Source organism: Hylobates moloch, unplaced genomic scaffold (genome assembly GCF_009828535.3).
Source record: "Hylobates moloch isolate HMO894 unplaced genomic scaffold, HMol_V3 SCAFFOLD_5, whole genome shotgun sequence".
NCBI lineage: Eukaryota > Metazoa > Chordata > Mammalia > Primates > Hylobatidae > Hylobates > Hylobates moloch.
The window spans coordinates 112,842,878-112,864,922 of NW_026652280.1; the positions used below are offsets into that span (position 1 = coordinate 112,842,878).

General features: G+C 36.8%; 1 protein-coding gene across 6 annotated transcripts in view; it reads right to left on the bottom strand.

Moving 5' to 3' along the window:
- Positions 1–15,812, bottom strand: part of SYCP1 (synaptonemal complex protein 1) — a 138,059-nt gene extending 122,247 nt beyond the window's left edge. Inside the window, exons 1-8 of one of the 6 annotated variants that reach the window (XM_032154901.2) lie at positions 15,657–15,812; positions 15,100–15,234; positions 14,010–14,094; positions 13,442–13,485; positions 13,220–13,273; positions 12,005–12,169; positions 10,915–10,982; positions 9,923–9,996 (exon numbers count right to left, since the gene is read on the bottom strand). In XM_032154901.2, coding sequence (XP_032010792.1) covers positions 9,923–9,996; positions 10,915–10,982; positions 12,005–12,169; positions 13,220–13,273; positions 13,442–13,485; positions 14,010–14,094; positions 15,100–15,207 — 598 coding nt within the window. In that variant the 5' untranslated portion in view covers positions 15,208–15,234; positions 15,657–15,812. Of the gene's footprint in view, positions 1–9,922; positions 9,997–10,914; positions 10,983–12,004; positions 12,170–13,219; positions 13,274–13,441; positions 13,486–14,009; positions 14,095–15,099; positions 15,235–15,392; positions 15,526–15,656 lie in introns of those variants that run through there. The other 5 variants (XM_058439429.1, XM_058439426.1, XM_058439428.1 and 2 more) reach the window with 5 other exon arrangements.
- Between the last annotated feature and the right edge of the window lie 6,233 nt (positions 15,813–22,045).

Here is a 22,045-nt window from a genome sequence, read left to right on the forward strand (position 1 = left end):
AACACATATTATCAAAATCCATGGGATACAGGAAAAACTGAGAGGGAAATTTATAGCACTGAATGCATAAATTGGAAAAGACGATCTGAAATCAATCATCTAAGTTTCCACTGTAGGCAACTAGAAAGAGAAGAGCAAATTAAATCCAAAGTAAGAAGGAGAAAAGAAGTAATAAAAATTAGAGCAAAAACCATGAAAGTGGAAACAGAAAATCAATATTTTAAAAAATCAATGAAACCAAAAGCTGGTTATTTGAAAAGATCAATAAAATCAATAAATTCTAGCCAGGCTAAGAAAAAGAGAGAGAGGATTCAAATTACTAATCCATAAATGAAAAAGGAGACATCACTACAAACCTCATGGATGTTAAAATGAAGAAATATTATGAACAATTCTATGCCCACAAATTTGCTAACCTAAATGGAATGGACCAACTGTCAAAAGACACAACTGCCAAAACTCACAGAATTAAAAACAGGCAATCTGAATAAGCCTATATCTATTAAAGAAATTAAGTCAATAGTTAACAACCCTCCAGAACAGAAAGCACCAGGCCTGCCAGCTTCACTGGTGAGTTCTATAAACATTTAAGGAAGAAACTATACCAATTCTGTACTATCTCTTTCAGAAGATAGAAGCAGAGGGAATATTTTCTAACTCATTCTATGATGCCAGCAGTACCCTAAAACCAAAACCAGACAAAGACATTATAAGAAAATTACAGACAGATATCTCTAATGAACATAGATGCAAAAATACTCAAAAAAATTAGTAAATCAAATCCAACAATGTATAAAAGGAGCCTGACACAGTGGCCCACACCTATAATCCCAATTCCAGCTACTCAGGAGACTGAAGTGGAAGGATTGTTTGAGGCCAAAAGCTTGAGACTAGCCTGGGCAACATAGCAAGATCCCATCTCTAAAAAGAAATTTTAAAATTATCTGGGTGCAGTGGCACACACCTATAGTCTCAGCCACTGAGGAGGCTGAGGCAGGAGGATCACTTGAGCCCAGGAGTTCAAGGCTATAGTGAGCTATGATCATGCCTGTGAATAGCCACTGCACTCCAGCCTGGGTGACAGAGCAAGATTCTGTCTCAAAAAAAAAAAAAGTATAAAAAGAATTATACAACACAATCAAATTGGATGCAGTCAAGGTATGCAAGGCTGGCTCAGCATTTTAAATCAATTATTGTAATCCATAACATAACAGGCTAAAAAATTACATGATCATATCAATAGATATCAAAAAATTATTTGACAAAATCCAACACCCATTCATGATAAAAACTCTTACTAAACTAGGAATAGAAGGGAACTTGCTCAACCAAGTAAAGAATATCTACAGAAACCTATAGCTAATATCATACTTAATGGTGAGAAACTAGAAGTTTTTCCACTAAGATCAGGAACAAGGCAAGGATGTCCCCTCTCATCATTCTTTTTCAACATTGTACTTAAAAGTTTTAATTAATACAATAAAACAAAGAAAGGAAACAAATGGAATCAGATTGAGAATAAAGAAAAAAAAAACTATTTTATTCACAGATAACATAACTGTCTATACAGAGAATTTGAAAGAATTAACAAAAAAAAATCCTGGAACCAATCAGCAATTACAGCAAGGTTGCATGATACAAGATTAATATACTACTATCTGATCTTTGACAAACCTGACAAAAACAAGAAATAGGGAAAGGATTCTCTATTTAATAAATGGTGCTGGGAAAACTGGCTAGCATATGTAGAAAGCTGAAACTGGATCCCTTCCTTACACCTTATACAAAAATTAATTCAGGATGGATTAAAGACTTAAATGTTAGACCTAAAACCATTAAAATCCTACAAGAAAACCTAGGCAATACCATTCAGGACATAGGCGTGGGCAAGGACTTCATGTCTAAAACACCAAAAGCAATGGCAACAAAAGCCATAATAGACAAATGGGATCTAATTAAACTAAAGAGCTTCTGCACAGCAAAAGAAACTACCATCAGAGTGAACAGCAACCTACAGAATGGGAGAAAATTTTTGCAACCTACTCATCTGACAAAGGGCTAATATCCAGAATCTACAATGAACTCAAACAAATTTACAAGAAAAAAACAAACAACCCCATCAAAAAGTGGGCGAAGGACATGAACAGACACTTCTCAAAAGAAGATATCTATGCAGCCAAAAAACACGTGAAAAAATGCTCATCATCACTGGCCATCAGAGAAATGCAAATCAAAACCACAGTGAGATACCATCTCACACCAGTTAGGATGGCCATCATTAAAAAGTCAGGAAACAACAGGTGCTGGAGAGGATGTGGAGAAATAGGAACACTTTTACACTGTTGGTGAGACTGTAAACTAGTTCAACCATTGTGGAAGTCAGTGTGGTGATTCCTCAGGGATCTAGAACTAGAAATACCATTTGACCCAGCCATCCCATTACTGGATATATACCCAAAGGATTATAAATCATGCTGCTATAAAGACACATGCACACGTATGCTTATTGCGGCACTATTCACAATAGCAAAGAGTTGGAACCAACCCAAATGTCCAACAACGATAGACTGGATTAAGAAAATGTGGCACATATACACCATGGAATACTATGCAGCCATAAAAAATGATGAGTTCATGTCCTTTGTAGGGACATGGATGAAACTGGAAAACATCATTCTCAGTAAACTATCGCAAGGACAAAAAGCCAAACACCGCATGTTCTCACTCATAGTTGGGAATTGAACAATGAGAACTCATGGACACAGGAGGGGAACATCACACTCCGGGGACTGTTGTGGGGTGGGAGGAGGGGGGAGGGACAGCATTAGGAGATACACCTAATGCTAAATGACGAGTTAATGGGTGCAGCAAAACAACATGGCACATGGATACATATGTAACAAACCTGCACATTGTGCACATGTACCCTAAAACCTATAGTATAATTTAAAAAATTAAAAAATAAATAAATAATAAAAAAAAAGATTAATATACTATACAAAAGTCAATCATTTTCCTATACACAAGCAATGAATAAGTGGAATTTGAAATTGAAAACACAATACCATTTACATTAGTATGCAAAAAAATGAAATACTTAGGTACAAATCTAACAAAACGTGCAAGATCTATATGAGGAAAACTATAAAATTTTGATGAAAACAATCAAATAATAATTAAATCAATAGAGAAATATTCCATGATCATGGATAGGAAGATTCAATATTGTCAAGATGTCAATCCTTCCCAACTTGATCTACAGATTCAATGCAATCCCAATAAAAATCTCAGCAAGTTATATTGTGGATATCTACAAACTGATTCTAAAGTTTATATGGTGAGGCAAAAGACTCAGAAGAGCCAACACGATATTAAAGGAGAAGAACAAAGTTGGAGAACTGATACTACTCAAATTCAAGACTTACTATAAAGCTACAGTGATCAACATAGTGAGGGATTGGTGGGGAAAAAAGACAAAGAAATCAAGGGAACAAAATAGAGAGTCCAGAAATAGACCCAATAAATATAGTCAACTGATCTTTGACAAAGGAGTCACAAATAGACCCAGACAAATACAGTCAACTGAAATTTGACAAAGGAGTAACAGCTACAAAATAGAGAAAAGATGGTCTTTTCAACAAATGATGCTGAAACAAGTGGACATCTACATGCAAAAAAAAAAAAAAAATCTGGACACGGATCTTACACCCTTAACAAAAATTAACTCAAAATGTATCATAGACCTAATGTAAAATACAAACCATAAAACTCCAAGATAAATAGGAGAAAACCTGGATGATATTGGGTATCACGATGACTTTTTTTTTTTAGATACAATCCATGAAAGACATAATTAATGAGCTGGACTTCATTAAAATTAAAAACTTCTGCTCTCCGAAAGATAATGTCAAGAGAATGAGAATACAAGCCGCAGACTGGGAGAAAATGTCTGCAAAAGAAACATCTGATAAAGGACTGTTTTCTATAATATACAAAGACTCAAAATTGTTAAGTCTTTTTTCTTATCGTTGATTAAAACTCAACGATAAGAAAACATGCAACCTGATTAAAAAATGGGACAAAGACCTTAACAGACACCTTATCAAAGGAGACATACAGATGGCAAATAATCACATGAAAAGATTCCCATCATATGTCATCAGAGAAATGCAGTTTAGAACAACAAAGATAGACCAATACACACCCCTATTCGAATGGCCAAAATCCCGAACTTTGACAACACCAAATGCTGGTGAGAGTATAGAACAAAAGAAACTCTCATTCACTGCTGGTGGAAATAAAAAATTGTACACCCACTTTGGAAGACAGTTTGGCAATTTCTTACAAAACTAACATACTTTTACCAGGTGATCCAGGAATTGTGCTCCTTGGTATTTACCCAAAGGAGTTTAAAATGTCCACACAAAAGCCTGCACATGGATATTTATAGCAGCTTTATTCATAACTGCCAAAACTTGGAAGCAACCAAGGTGTCCTTTAGTAGGTGAATGGATAAATAAGCTGTGGTATGTGCAAACAATGAATGGAATATTATTCAGTGCTTAAAAAATGAGCTATCAAGTGATGAAAAGACATGGAGGAAACTTGAATGCATATTACTAAGTGAAAGAAGCCAATCTGAAAAGCCTACATACTATAGGATTCGAACTACGTAACATTCTGGAAAAGGCAAAATTATGGAGACAGTTAAAAGATCAGTGGTTACTGGAGTAGGGTGTAGAGAATCAACCGACAGAACACAGAATTTTAGGGCAATTAAACTATTCTGTATTATATTACAATGGCAGACATATTTGTCCAAATCCATAGAATGTACAACACCAAGAGTGAACACTAATGTAAACTATGAACTTCGGACAATTATGATGTGCCAATGTAGGTTTCATCAATTGTAACAAATGTGCCACTCTGGTGAGTATGTTCATAATCGGAGAGGTTATACATGCATGGGGCAAAAGCTTTGCAAACTGGACTCTGCATAAAACACTACCCAAGTCCCAGAACTATCCTTGAGTACAGCATACATGAAATAGACCCAGGGCAGCACAGCAAAGGCATTGAAAATTGAACTGATATTGGAACACCCACACTGAAAAGGCAAGACAGAACCTATTCTAAACCTAAGTGAGCTGACTGCCTGTTAGAAAACAAACAAATAAACGTTCTCTAGGAAATCTGAAGAGGACTCAGATTCTCGTAACATAATCCAGGATATAATCCAGAATTGCTGAACATTCAATGAACTAGGAAAATTTAACCATTCTAAGTCTCAAATTATTAATTATTATCTAAGATAGCTGATGAGATAACCAATAAAACTAGGATCTATGGCAAAAAAAATCACAGAAATGGACCCCAAGGTATTGCAGACATTGGCATTATTGGATACAACTATTTTTATTATGTTCATAGAGATAAAAAGTAGAGCTTTTTTTTTTTTATTATACTTTAGGTTTTAGGGTACATGTGCACAATGTGCAGGTTTGTTACATATGTATCCATGTGCCATGTTGATTTCCTGCACCCATTAGCTCGTCATTTAGCATTAGGTATATCTCCTAATGCTGTCCCCGCCCCCCCACCCCCCACCCCACAACAGTACCCGGAATGTGATGTTCCCCTTCCTGTGTCCATTGAGTATTAGCTGGTTCTTTAAAAATGTGTAGTGTCACTTTCCAGAATTTTAAGTTCTTTGCTGACTTTTTAAAGCTCTACTTTACGTTCTCACTCATAGGTGGGAATTGAACAAAAAGTAGAGCTTTAAAAAGTCAGCAAAGAACTTAAAATTCTGGAAAGTGACACTACAAATTTTTAAAGAACCAGCTAATACTCAACCAGTAAATGCAATAACAGAAATTAAGACACCAACTGATAAATTTTAAAACAGACAAGAATTAACTAAATAGAAAATCAGTAAACTGGAAGAGAGATTAGAAGAAATTATGTGGGCCAGGGCAGTGGCTAACACCTATAATCCCAACATTTTGGGAGGCCAAGGTGGGAAGATCACTTGAGCCCAGGAGTTTGAGACTATCCTGGGCAACATGGTGAAACCCTGTCTCTAAAAAAATACAAAAATTACACAGGCCTGGTGGTGTGCAGCTGTAGTCCCAGCTACTTGGGAAGCTGAGGTAGGAAGATTGCTTGAGCATGGGATGCGGGGGTTATGGTGAGCCAAGATGGAACCACTGCACTCCAGCCTGGACGACAGTGTGAGACCACCCCACCCCCCGCCAAAAAAAAAAGAAAAAGAAAAAAGTATCCTGAGTGGAGTGCAGTGAGAAAAAAGATGAAAAATACAGAGTCAGAAATACAGAACAGTGGCCTCATTATTGTGACCTGAAAAGATTGAACAGGCTCTCATCTCAGGGACTTTGCATTTAACTGCTTCCTCTGCCTGAAATATCCTTTCCTAAAATAGATGGCCCACTCCCTTATTCAGGTCTCTACCCAATGTCACTTAACCAGAAAAAACTTCCCAATCACCCTGTCCCAAAATATTCTCTCCTTAAGCAGTTATCACCTGACATATATTTTATTTATTCATTAATGATCTGTATCCTCCTCCCTCACTAGAGTATATACTCTTTTTTTTTTTAAGTTCTGAGATACATGTGCAGAATGTGTAGGTTTGTTACATAGGTATACATGTGCCATGGTGGTTTGCTGCACCTATCAACCCATCATCTAGGTTTTAAGCCCCACATGCATTAGGTATTTGTCCTAATGCTCTCCCTCCCCTTGCCCCCCACCCCCTAACAGGCCCCAGTGTGTGATGTTCCCCTCCCTGTGTCCATGTGTTCGCATTGTTCAACTCCCACTTATGAGTGAGAACATTTGGTGTTTGGTTTTCTGTTCCTGTATTAGTTTGCTGAGAATGATGGTTTCCAGCTTCATCCATGTCCTTGCAAAGGACATGAACTCATTCTTTTACAGAAAAAAAAGAACCCCATTCAAAAAGTGGGCAAAGGCTATAAACAGACACTTCTCAAAAGAAGACATTTATGCCGCCAACAAACGTGAAAAAATGCTCATCATCACTGGTCATTAGAGAAATGCAAATCCAAACCACAATGAGCTACCATCTCACGCCAGTTAGAATGGCAATTATTAAAATGTCAGGAAACAACAGATGCTGGCGAGGCGGTGGAGAAACAGGAACTTTTTTTTTTGAGACGGGCCCTTGCTCTGTTGCCAGGCTGGAGTGCAGTGGCATGATCTCAGCTCACTGCAACCTCCGCCTCCCGGGTTCAAGCCATTCCCCTGCCTCAGCCTCCTGAGTAGCTGGGACTACAGGCGCGTGCCACCACGCCCAGCTAATTTTTTTGTATATTAGTAGAGATGGGGTTTCACTGTGTTGGCCAGGCTGGTCTTGATCTCTTGACCTCGTGATCTGCCTGCTTTGGCCTCCCAAAGTGCTGGGATTACAGGTGTGAGCCCCTGCGCCTGGCCTAGGAACACCTTTACACTATTGGTGGGAGTGTAAATTAGTTCAACCATTGTGGAAGACAGTGTGGTGATTCCTCAAGGAAATAGAACCAGAAATACCATTTGACCCAGCAATCCCATTACTGGGTGTATACCCAAAGGATTATAAATCATTCTACTATAAAGGTACATGCACACATATGTTTATTGCAGCACTATTTACAACAGCAAAGACTTGGAACCAACCCAAATGCCCATCAATGACAGACTGGATAAAGAAAATGTGGCACATATACACCATGGAATATATACTCTTGTAAGAGTAGAGACTTTGTGCACTGCTGTTTTTCATCAGCATCTAGAAGATTTCATGACATAGCAGGCACTAAAAAAATATTGAATGAATGAATAAAAAAAGAAAAAAGCACAATAACAAAAAGACTGGTCAACAACTTAAGGCAAGAATCTGCATAGAGTTTAAACTAATAATAAGGCAAGTATCAAGACTTTAAAAAAAAAAACTTTCTACATGTCACATCAAGACATACCTCAACTTTAGTTTATTAAAGAGACCACCTTGAAAAATGTTGGGTTCTCTAAACCTTCCTCACCATCTGATTTCTAACTTAGCTAAAAACTAAATGTAAGAAAGAACTATTGCCCGGCGCAGTGGCTCACACCTGTAATCCCAGCACTTTGGGAAGCCGAGGCAGGTGGTCAAGAGATCAAGACCATCCTGGCCAACATGGTAAAACCCCATCTCTACTAAAAATACAAAAAATTAGCCAGGGGTGGTGGCGGGCACCTGTAGTCACAGCTACTCAGGAGGCTGAGGCAGGAGAATCACTTGAACCTGAGAGGCGGGAGGTTGCAGTGAGCTGAGATTGCACCACTGCACTCCAGCCTGGCCACAGAGTGAGACTCCGTCTAAAAAAAAAAAAAGAAGAAGAACAAAAACAAACTATCAGACTTGTCTCTCTAACCCAAGTTATTTTCTGCAAGACAGCCAATGTACTATCCTTCTACCCTACCACTGTACTTTTCACCACTTTCTATATCTAGGCAGAAAAATTAATCTTGAATGTTGAATACACAGGATATAGTAGAGGAGCTGGTAGTGGTATGGTACATTCTGGAAGATATATATAGTGTTGAAAAGCAAGGTACTACAGGCAGGGACTAAGAATAAAAAACCTGGCCGGGCGCAGTGGTTCATGCCTGTAATCCCAGCATTGGGAGGATCACCTGAGGTCAGGAGGTCGAGACTAGCCTGGCTAACATGGTGAAACCCCATTTCTACTAAAAATACAAAAAATTAGCTGGGCATGGTGGCGCACACCTGTAATCCCAGCTACTCGGGAGACTGAGGAAGGAGAATTGCCTGAACCCAGGAGGCAGCGGTTGCAGAGAGCCGAGACCACACCATTACACTCCAGCTTGGGCAACAAGAGTGAAACCACATCTCGAAAAAAAAAAAAAAAGAATAAAAAATCCTAACAGTCAATGTTAGAAATAATGACAATAATAATAATAAAATACCCAACATTTATTGAGCACTTTGCATTGTTCTAAGCATATTTATTAACATTTAATTCTCAGGGCAATACTAAGAGGCATTTAATTAATAAACAGAGTGACAGAGAGACTACATAATTTACTCAAATTATTCAAGCTCCCTAGGTGGACAGAAACTGAAAGTCTAAATTTGAGCACAGGCTATCTAATCCTTAAGCCCAAGCTGTTAAGTAGTAAGCTGCATGATACAAATTAAAATTTTTAGCTAAGAAAAATGGAGAATATCCTGAAAAAGCAGGTAGACAGTATTTCCCAATGGATTCTTGGCAGAAACAAAGTAAAGCTAGTGTCAAATTACGGCAAAAATAAAGAATTATATTTTATAATCATACATTTTTATTTTTCATCAAAATGGGAAAAAATCCTACTTTACAATTTAAAAAAATGAAAACATGCTTAAAAATGTTTAAACTGTTCTTTCACATACACAACACAATCATATCAGAATATTTTTTAAAAATGTTTCTTTAGGAAAAATTTGAGAATTCTATTTAGATTGAAAATAAACATTGCTCCACTATTCATAAATACAATGGCTTTAGCAAAGCCTCTACTGGTATTTTCTGTTACCAGCATGGCTATGTATCTTATTCTTGATTGAATTTCCTAGTTGTTCCAGACAGAGGTTAGTCTCAAAATCATACCTTACTTGAAACCAGGACTAACTATAAATATCAAGAATATACCTTTTGACATATATTACCTTTCAAAAAATTTTGAGCTTTCAAAAGTCAAAGAACTGTGACTTTCCTTATTACTTATATAAAAATAGTCTGAGGCACATATAATTTGTTCAAATCAAATTGGTTCCAAAAATTAAAAAGACAATTTCTTCCCCTCTCCACCTCTACCAGTAAAATAAATTGATAAAATCACATAAAACAAGAAAGATATTTACATTTCTTTGTCTTTTCTGCAGATCTAGCACAGGTTTCTTTGAGTAGATTACATAAATGCCTTGTGGCATTATTCCTGAAACAAAGGAAAGAGTTTGCCTGTGTGTAATCTGATCTCAAAGCAAAATGACAATATGTAAGTTATGAAATACATTGTTACAATTTTTAAGAAATTTTAAAAATATTATAATATTTGGCATAGATCATATTATTCATAAATGACTATATGAAGAAACAGTGGGTTGACTGTACTACTAGCAAAGATGATTTAGTAATTGCCTCCCTTTAAAAGTAAAAGTTCTAGTAACTGGCCACTAAAATAAATAAACAAATAAAAGTGACAGCTCCTTAACAAGTTTCTACCCAAGTTGCTATCAATAAACGTTCAGTAGACAGGTCTAGATTTGCCTAAGGAAAAATAATGAGAATACGTTGGGCCATTCATTAACAAATTAATATATGTCTAACCTTCAAAACACAAAATAAGGTAACTTTCTGATTAGGCATTCATTATGTGAATAATGAGACCTGTGGCTATCCTGAAGTTACTAACACATATGGCAGTTAGACTTAATTTTCTAACATCATTTTTCTGTAGAAATAAACTGTTACATTTTCAAAAACAGGAATTTGAGTAAGAATTAACTTGGAACTAAGTTAAGCCCTATTTTATAAGTACTGTACTCAAGGCAGCAGTGAAACAGACAACATATATAGGTAGTTGTAGATACAGAATTATCAGGCATCTTTTTTGACACCAAGGAATGTTTATTCCTGATGCTTGACATTTTAAAAAGTTATTAGTCAGTGACTACAGTTTGCCAAACACAAGAATGTATGTCTTCCTTTTTCCATAGCACTCAGATATAATTCTACTTATACATTCATATGATATAACATATAGAAAGTGCTCAATACGTTTTTGAAAATTATTTTAGTAGTAAATTTGGAATAAAAAATGTGAAAAGAACAAATTCATTAAATTACTACTTACTCTTTTATTAAATCTTTATTTTCTTGAATTCCTTCTTCTAATTTCAAACTTACTTTTTCATTTCCAAACTAATTTATAAAACAGAACAGTTCATCAAATTTTGCTTATTAGCAAAAATAAACATGAATATAATCATTAAGCAGTATTTCTTTACTAATGCACAATAGTCTAAAAGAATTCTTTTCTTTCCACATAAAAAGGAAACATTTTTGTAATAGCTTATGATTTCCCTTAAGAATATGGCCTTCATCAATCTAAAATAAAGATGGCTAAATCATCTCCAAAAAACATTCAACAATATTTTAATGCAATATTATCTTCTCTAAATATTTTTGAAGTAATGTTTTTTCTTTGTCCTAACACAATGTCACATTTTCTCAACTTTTTTTCACTTATGCTACACATAAAGTTACACAGTTTCGGCCAGGTGCAGTGGCTCACGCCTGTAATCCCAGCACTTTGGGAGGCCAAGGCCGGCGGGTCACGAGGTCTAGGAGTTCGAGACCAGCCTGGTAAATATGGTGGCATCCCATCTCTACTAAAAATACAAAAATTAGCTGGGCGTGGTGGCTCGCGCCTGTAGTCTCAGCTACTTGGGAGGCTGAGGCAGAAGAATCACTTGAACCAGGGAGGCGAAGGTTGCAGTGAGCCGAGATGGTGCCACTGCATTCCAGCCTAGGTGACAGAGCAAGACTCTGTCTCAAAAAAATAAATAAAATAAATAAAGTTACACAGTTTCAAGTTTAAAGTGTTACCGACAACTACTGTATTCTAAGAGAATATATTTATATAAAACATCAATAGGAATAAAAATTGAAACTCTTTATAATAAATTAGAATCATTAAATCAATTTTTACATAGTGATTTATTATTTCCCTAATCATTTGCATTAAGTGTTATACAACTTGTTGTCTATGCTCATTCTTAAAGTTAAGATGTATCCAGTATTGATGTAACTTTTAAAAAGCATTATCCTTAAAATATTCGTCACAAAAACAAGATCCAATTTATCCCAAATGATACTCTACTTTCAACAGTATTATGATAAGATTTACTATACTATGTTTACAATTCAAAATTGTGTCATACCTGCAGTTCCTGAATGGCTTTTCGCTGTGCTTCAATTATCTTTCTGTTTTCTTGCAACTTACTTTCTTTCTGTCTCAGTTCAGCTTCTATACTTACTTTCCATTTTTTTATCTTTTCAGCCTCCTTATACAGTTTTGAATACACTCTGCTCAATGCCTCTGAATTCTATTAAAATAGGTTTTCAAAAATTAATTGTTCAAAATTCTAATATAACCAAACTACAGCTGCCTACTGAAAATATCCATATACTAATAGTTGAGACCAAATGTCTCCTCAATTTAAGCACTAATAGCATACTAAAAGCCACATTAACTCTTTTAAACTACTAAGGCAATATTAACTACTTCATTAAAGTTATCGGTCACTTGACTAAATTATACCTTGCTGAATAAAATGAAATGGCTCCATAAAAATATTTTACTTAGTGAGAGAATCTGGCTGGTTAAAAGCTAAAATAAATCACCCTATAAGAAATCTATAAATCTTAACAATGGTCTTGAAACACTTTGATTATACAAACAGTTTGAAGATTCACTAAAGGACATGCAGTTTAAAATATAATGACAAGAAAAATAAAAATGAACACAAGATATAATTTTCATCAAGTCTGATTTTTATATAGATTTCCTGCCTTTTTAAAAATCCACATTATATTGTAAATATCAGAGATTTTTAATCACATCAATTTTTGCTGGTTGATAATTTTTCTTATAAAAATATATAAATAAGTTCTATATATTTTAAATTCTGTGATACTATAATCACAGCAACAAACATACAGTACCTTACCAGGCTATGGAATTTCTCTTCATTTTAAAGACATCTATATGCCATAAATAAGAAATATTTTTATAACTAAAATCAAAAGTATATAGCATGTCCTACAAATTCCTTATACAATAAACCAGTCAACCAGTCAATTTCATCTATTAATTAAAGGCTGATTTTGTAAAGTACTCTCTTGATACTATACTTTTCATGTATAGTACCCATTTCCCCTCTTCTTGATTTCATGGTTTAAAATTAAATTGCCTCTACATAAATGGAACTTTCATAACCCAAAAAATACAGAAGCAGAAAAAAAGGTTTTAAAGGATATATCTTAAAACATTAATCAAATAATAATCCTTTTGAAGCTTCAAAAGAAATATACATATAGGTAATAAGTTATATTCCAGTTACAAGAAATTTAATATGAATGGGAAATCTTCTGACCTCCAAATCAGAGTCTTTTAGTCCTTCCTGATAGTGACAGTCAGAATTACCAACCTAAAAAGATAGATGTTTCTATAAGAAAATACTTCTGATAAGAGCTTCTAAATAATAACAATGAAATACAGAAGACTAGTAATGCAATAACTAAAGACTTTTTTCTTCTTCAAATAAGCAGTTCATTACCTAAACAGATTATAGCTATATGTACTATGCTTAACTGACCTGCTCAAGCATGGGCAAGAAATTAACTTTTTGTAAAGCAGGATCTGCAAGATAAAAGACAACAGGTATTAAATATGCCAACATCTTTTTCTCTTTCTTTCTTTTTTTTTTTTTTTTTGAGAGAGAGAGGGCAACTGGCTCTGAGGGCAGTGGCCCATCATGGCTCACTGCAGCCTCAAAGCCTCCATCTCTAGGGCTCAAGTGATCCTCCCACCTTAGCCTCCCAAGTAGCTGGGACTGCAGATGCATGCCACCATGTCCAGCTAGTTTTGGGGGTGGTGGGGTTTGTTTGTTGGTTTTTTTTGTACAGACAGGGTTTCCTTATGTTGCCCAGGCTGGTCTCAAACTCCTGGCCTCAAGTGATCCCCCTCCATCAGCTTCCCTCCCAAAGTGCTGGAACTACAGGTGTTAGCCACCATGTCCAGCCTTATTTTTTATATTAAGTATTATATCTAGCTTTTGTGTCAAGAATACTGATATAATACTTATGTTATATTTTCAATAACTACCGATGTATATAACACAATGTTTCTATATAAGCTGATACACTGCTTTTCCAGGCTCCTACCTGAATCAATGTTTTCCCCATTTTTGGAGAGATTAGTCTTTGCAAATGGAAACTCAAAATCATCTTCAGTACATTTGTTGAAACTCTAGAGACACAAAGAAGTTCTTAAATATGCTGTTATATACTAATATACACTCTGATATACTAATAATGTAATATATACATACGTAATATACATCTGCTTAAAGAGGTTGCTATAATTGCAAATTCTTTAATGTACATAGTGTTTAAAATATCAAATGCCTTTTCTATATAAACAAAGAAAAAATTCTAATTAGGTATTTCCACTTGTAAGATGAAGCTAAACCATAAATTACTCAATATATGGCTTTGTAGGCATTCAAGAATAATAGTAAATCTAACTAGTAGTATAGAATAATATTAGTAGATTTCTTCAGTTTATGATTTCCCTTGATAGAATTAAAGATTGTCTTTATTGAATAGCATTTAATAATATATTATTGCCTATAGCAGCCACAAGAATTGTTTTACAGCATATACAATAAAATATTCATTACATCATCGCATCTCCAATATAAGGATCCACATGATAAATTTTTTAAAATAATTTTTTAAAGCTCTGTTTCACCTGAGAAACTTGGTATAATTCCTCCTATCCAATGATAACTCCATTACATAAATGAATTTCCCTCTTTGCCCTATCCACTAGGAAGCTCAGAGCCAAATCTGAAGCTCAGTCACAACACCAATTATTACTCATATATAGGCATTTGTCCAAATAGTCCTTATTTTTCTCGATAATTTTCCTAATTTTCTCCTAACATATTCTTCTGTCTCGTAGTATCTGTCCTACAAGTTGCCTCGAATCAAATACGGAAAGAAAGAGGATTAAAATAAGCAGGTTCCACTATGTATGCAGAGTTCTACGGCAGCAGTCATTATTTAAATGAATGATGCCTAAACAATAATGCTCACTGTTCATTTAAAGCAGTGGGATTCAAAATTCTTGGGTAAATGAGACCATTTATTGAGAAGAAATAATTATAAAACACCACCAGGAAGAAAGTACACTTTTCTTCATTTCCCTAAAGTTAAGAAGAGTCCAATTAAGAGTCACATGGAAATTTACCTTGAAGAAAGTAGAATCTCCTCCCAGGGTCTGAGGTTTCACCGCAGACACCTGACTGCTGCTTAATCTCGGTGGTACGAACAATGCAAAGGGCTTTTGCTTTTCCATTTTCTCTGTTACGGTTGTAAATATCTACTGCCCCGGGGGGCGGGAAGGGAAGGAAAGTTTTTTTCACCGTGTGCCATGAATACACTATGTATTCTTTGAAGTGATGTTTACAAACTAAATGGCTAAAAAAAAAAAAAGGAATCCACGGGGCTCTCGCTACAGTGGAGCCCTACAACGTCGCTTACCCCCGGAGTGGGCAACGGGATAAACCCTCGTTTTCTTCTCCCTTTCGCCCCACCGCCCGCCGCCACGCTGGCCTGAAAAGAAAGCCCGTTCCCTTCTCCTGCCCCATTAAATTCCATCACATCGCCAGGAGGAACTGTCTTAAGTTCCTGGACCACTACCCAAAAGAAAACGGCGGAGGGCTGCGGCGGGGAGGTGCAGTAGCACCATATCGCCCCGCTCTGGGCTCAGTCCCCAGGAAAAGAACTCGGGGCACCTGCCCTCACCTTTGAAGAACTAGCGGGAAACCATGGGTTCTGTGCCCACGCGAACTGCTACATACGGTCTATGAGGGCAACAGAAAGAACCAATAGCTCCCGCCTCAGAACCTCAGAAAAGGCGGGAAATCGCTCAGCCTGAGCGGCCCGGAGCGCGTGGGCCCCGGGCGGCTGGCAGTTCAACGGCTAAATAACCGTCGCTGCATGGGCTTGCCAGCCTCCCAGGACCTGAATCTCGCGAGATTTCCCTAATCGCTAGGAACAATTCTTTCCCGGATTCTGTATTTCCTTGGAGTGGAAGTTCTTTAGGCTTCTGCTATTGTCAAAGAATGCTGGGGAAACAGTCAGGCGCTATGACAGACTGAAGCTGAAAGTGAAAAATCCATTTCTGCCCTCCAAGAGGTCACAATCTTAGGAAGGAAACAGATGGGCAAGCAATTACAATGTCGTATAATCATTTAGGGTAATTCCTATGATAAGGACGTAGGCAAAGTGGCTCTTAGGGTGGCTTGGGGAGTCAGGAGAAGCTCCACAGATGTGGTATGGTTCTGTTACTGCTTCACGTAAGAATGAGTGAATGGAGAGTTGGCTAGGCGGGCCGGTGGCTCACGCCTGTAATCCCAACACTTTGGGAGGCCAAGGCGGGAGGACTGCTTGAGCCCAGCAAGGAGTTCAAGACCAGTCTGGGCAACGTAGTGAGACCCTGCCTCTCCTAAAATAGCCGGGTGTGGTGGCACGCACCTGTGTCCCCAGCTACTTAAAAGGCTGAGGTGGGAAGATCGCTTGAGTCCTGGAGATAGAGGCTGCAGTGAGCTAATGATCCTGCCACTGGCTCCAGTCTGGCAACAGAGCCAGATTCTGTCTCAAAGAGAGAGGAGACAGAGGAGAGAAAGGAGGCAGAGGGAGGAAACGGGGGAGAGTGGGGAGAGAGGGGAGAGAGGGGAGAGCGGGGAGAAGCGGGGAGAAGCGGGAGAGGGAGAGGGAGAGGGAATGGGGAAAGAGTATTACTGGCTGACCGAAGGCGAGCAAAGGCATTGGAGTTGTGAGAGACATTATTAGTACAACTAATTCCAAGAAGCGTTCTGTGTGAGGATTAAGTGGGGAAAATGGCAAGAGATGACACTAGAGATTTCAAGAGCAAGTATTAGCCGGGCGCAGTGGCTCACTCCTGTAATCCCAGCACTTTGGGAGGCCAAGGAGGGCGGATCGCTTGAGGTCAAGAGTTTGAGACCAGCCTGGCCAACATGACGAAACCCTGTCTCCAGTAAAAATACAAAATTAGCCAGGCACGTGGCACACGCCTGTAGTCCCAGCGACTCGGGAGGCTGAGGCAGGAGAATCGCCTGAACCCCCGGGGAGGCAGACGTCGCAGTGAGCCGAGATCGCCCCATTGCATTCCAGCCTGGGCCACAGAGTGAGCCTCAGTCTCAAAAAAAAAAAAAAAGAAAGAGAGAGAGAGAGCAAGTATCATAGAAAGGCCTTAGAAAAGTGTCTGGATTTTTGACTTCGTGGACGGAGATCTTGAAGAATTTTGAGCAGAAAGGATTACACGATCGAGTTCAGAAGAAAACTTGTAGTATGAAGAATGGTTTAGGTTTAAGAGACCAGAGTAGCGAGACAGTTTTAATAGCCTGGGTGAGACATGAGGACCTGAGCTATGACACGGACAGTGGAGCTGAAGAGGAGGTGTCAAATGTAAAAGATATTTAAGAAGTAGAATTAGTAGAATTTGATAACTTTTTAATAGTAAGAAGTGAAAGAAAGGGAGCAGTCTAAGATGACTACCTGGTTTCAGGCTTGAGTAACTAGCTATTATCATTATCCTAATTCTAAGTTACTTAATTTTGAGCAATAAAATAATGAGCTCCATTTTGAATATAACATTGACTTTGTTTTCCAACTTTCTCTGGGCAGCATAATATAATTGATGCTTTTTCTAAGGACTTTAGCAATATTTTAATAGCTCATTTTGTATAAAGTAATCAGAAACAATCATTCCCGATATAACAAAATTTTTGAGCAGTAAAGGATGATCCAGTTTAACTCCTTCATTTTACTATTTAAGGAAACTGAGTCTAGATACTCTGAAAAGATAAGATACTCCCTCAGAAAGATGATACTAAGAATATACACAAAGTACCACCAGAGGCAATAATTGATCTAATTAAAAATTTTCATTCAAATGAGGCTATAAATCTAATATCCCGATATTTTTAAAAGTTTTATGACAGTGAAAATTTCAACTATGGTCACTTTTTTCTTTATTGAAAACCGAAATGCTACTCCTAGTGTTATATTAAATTTACCATATTTTATTTACTTAAAATCAGTCTTTCAAAGCAATAGTGCCACCATAGAATTTCTCACTTCCATGTATTTCACATGAAATTTAATTTAACATATTAACATCCTGTCCATATAAGGACTTAAAAATTTGTAGAAAGATTTCTGGTTTTAAGAACTTTGTTTTTTCCCACAAAAGATGTTGGCAAAAATGTTAAAATATTCTGTGCCAGAATGAGAAGTAAATTATGTTTAATTTCCTAATATATGTTAAAATATTCTAATAATTTGCATTTGAATTTTTCATTATTCTTGCCATCACAAAATTTCTACTTTGTTTTTATAAAGCATCTCTTTTTTTAAGGCATTAAGAAACGATAAGATTTGAACGGTTTTGCTCGTCTTTAATCATTCATAAAATGCTGTAACAGGAATAGGTTTAAAATGTTACTTCCTTATTCCATCAGTCTGGCTTTAGTTAATGAAGGTCACAAACTTTATTCTGCTGTTGTTGTCACTGTTGTTGTTGAGATGGAGTTTTGCTCTTGTCGCCCAGGCTGGAGTGTAATGGCATGATCTCGGCTCATTGCAATCTCCACCTCCCGGGTTCAAGCCATTCTCTTGCCTCAGCCTCTGGAGTAGCTGGGATTACAGGCACGCATCACCATGCCTGGCTAATTTTTGTATTTTGTTTTGCATTTTTAGTAGAGACGGGGTTTCGCCATGTTGGTCAAGCTGGTCTTAAACTCCTGACCTCAGGTGATCCACTCGCCTCAGCCTCCCAAAGTGTTTGGATTACAGGTGTGAGCCACCACGCCCAGCCAAACTCTCTTTATTCCGATTACAACTGTTTGCACTAGCTAGCCTTTCTTATATCCATAAATTTATATATTTTCATTCAATGTTTTACTGAATGAAAAAAGTGAAGCTTCTTCAGGTAATAACTCTCTGGCTCCTTTTGAAGGAACCATGAGGAAACAACTTTTGCTTCTTTTGAGTCCAATCATAGGAAGAGTCCTAGATATCCCTCAGTGATAGTTCTATATTGTACAAAATTTTGATAAAATTTTGATGAGCATTGATGATGTCCATTTTACGGTGACATATTGGTAACACAGCAATACCGTTCATGTTGTCCAAATCAGTCCTCCTATATAATAAAGGAAACAATTCAGATTTAGGAAGTTTAAAACAGACTACAACATTCTAAAATTTCAGCAAGAATACAAATTTCACTTCTCAGAGAGTAAAGTAGCCAATTTGGGGTCCTTTGTTTTCCAAGTGCTCAGTATTTCTGAATGGCTATAATTCAGAGTTCTCAGTTCAGTAAGCTTCCATATGAGATGAACAAAATGCTGTGGGTCTTCTGGATGATACATTTTTGAATATTTATACAGTATTTGTAAAACTGGTTCTTGTAAATTTTCCATATATTGCTTATTTTTAAGGCATGGACGATCTGAAAAATATCATCATATTTATCTTAATGTATATTGGAAAGTAGCAAAAGATACATAATCTTTTAAAACAATGCAGCTTTTAAATAACAAAAAACAAATATTTACGGAGCCCTTAATATATGCTAAATATTATGCTAAGTGACTTGCCTCTATGTATTATTTTATGTAGTTGTCACTATACTGTATGAGGTAGGTTCTATTATTACCACCGTTTTCCAGATGAGCTTCTTGAAACTTAGAAAATTAAGTAATTTCCACTAAGTTACATAGGAAGGAAGGGTCAGTAAGTAGTTATAAGAATACAAAAGCAGCCGGGCCAGGCACGGTACCTCACACCTGTAATCCTAGCACTTTGGGAGGCTGAGGCTGGTGGATCACCTGAAGTCAGGAGTTGGAGACCAGCCTGGCCAACATGGTGAAACCCCATCTCTACTAAAAATACAAAAAATTAGCCACGTGTGATGATGGACGCCTGTAATCCCATCTACTCGGGAGCCTGAGGCAGGAGAATCACTTGAACCCAGGAGGCAGAGGTTGCAGTGAGCCAAGATCGCACCACTGCACTCCAGCCTGGGTAACAAGATCGAAACTCCTACTCAAAAAAAAAAAAAAAAAGAATATAAAAGCAACCAAGGGCTTACTTGAAACTTAAAAAAATTCAGTAATTTTCCCAAGGTCAACAGTAAGTAAAAGGCAAAGCTGTTTGTTCAAGTATCCAGCTGTAAAATATAAGAGCCAATCAATAATTTATTAATGTTTAGGCAGCATTCATTCATCCATCCAGTCATTGTGCTAGTGATACAGCAGTGAACATAACAGACAAAATTTTCTCCCCTCACTGAATTTATATTCTGGGTCTGAGAGGAGTCAGGGAGGAAAGAGACATATACACATTTTTTAAAGTAATAACGTAATATACCAGAGTGGTGTGTTATAGACCAAAAAAAAACAGGGAAGAGGATAAGAATTTAGGGTAAGGGGTGGCAACTAATTTCTCAAAGGCAAATCAGAGATAAAATGGCATTTAGCAGAAATCTAAGATGGTGAATGAGGGAGTCATGTGACTATCTGGGGAAAGAGGTTTCTAGGCAGAAGACTTATCAAATACACTAGAACCTGTACCAGGAGCCTGCTTGAAATTTTCTAGGAATATCTGCATCAAAAGCAGTATGGCTGGAATGGAATAAGAAAAAGGAATAGTAATAGGCAATGATGAAAAGAACTTTGGCTTTAATCTGTGTAAAATAGGAAGCCATTTAAGGGTTATGAGCTGAGGTGTATCACATGATCTGACTTACATTTTCGAAGAATTACTCTGGCTGCTGTATAAACAATAGACTGTAGAGAGGCAAGGGCAGAAACAGAAAAAGCCAGTTAGGAGAGTAGTTTAAAGTAGGATGGTAAGGATAGAAATAGTAAGTTCTGGTTAAGTTCCAGATACGTTTTGAGAGCAGAGCCAGTGGGATTTGTTGTATATTTGATATGGGTATAAGAGAAAGAAAGAAGTTAAGGATGACAAAAAATTTTAGCTTATACAACTTCAAGGATGGAAAATACCATTTAGTAGAGATGGAGAACAAATATAGAAAGATGGAGGGGGAGGCAACTAGGAATTCACTTTCAAGCATGTTAAATTTGATATGTCTACTAGATATACAAGTTAAAATCTTGAATAGGCTATTTAATGGGGTTTGGGAGAGCACTCCAGGTTGGTATATATAATAAATTTAGGAGTGGTCAGCGTATACATGGCCTTTAAAGCCATGAGATAGGATGAAATTGCAAAGAAAGTGAGTACAGAAAAAAGACAACTGAGCTCTGGAATACTCTTGTCGTTTGTCACTGTGGGAGATGAAGAGGAATTAACAAAATAAACTGAAAGTGCAACCACTAACGAGAAAAATCAAGAGTGTGTGGGGTCTTGGAAATCAAGAAAAAAACATGTATGTCAAAAAGGAAGAAGTGATCAACTGAAGCCAAGTGATGAAAGTGTTCTAAGAGAGGGGACATGATCTGTTCTGTCAAATATAGCTCATGGGTCAAGTAAGCTGAAGACTAGGAATTGACCACCGGAATCAGCAATGCCAAGATCCTAAAGATATTGACTAGTTATGGTGATGTGGAGAGGAGAGGACATAATCTTACTGCAGAAGTTTTAGGACTTAACAAAAGGAATGGAGATGGGAGTATACACAACCCTTTAAAGAAACTTTTTCTGTAAAGTGGAACAGAGAAATAAGAGTAGATGAAAGTGGATATGAGGTCAAGAAAGCATTTTTTTAAGTTGCAAAAAATTATAGCATGTATATAAGCTTAAAGGAATGCTCCTGTAGAGAAGGAAATTGTGATAAAACAAAATTGGTACATTTGGCTGTAATTAATAATTTAGTAACCACAAACCTCATCATTTCATTGCCAAATTTAATACAGATTTTTACCACTGAATGGTTTTTACCTAAAAAAAAAGTTTTTACCTAAAAAAAAAGTTTTTACCTGAAAAAACAAGTGTTGCTGCAAGCAGAGCATATTCAGTATTAGTTACATCAAATTCGCTCATTCTTTTGTAGAAGTAAAACAATGTGTGATAAATTCTTCAGTAACACCTAAAAAACTGATTTGAAAATGTATTTTCATCCAAACATAGGGTAGAATCAA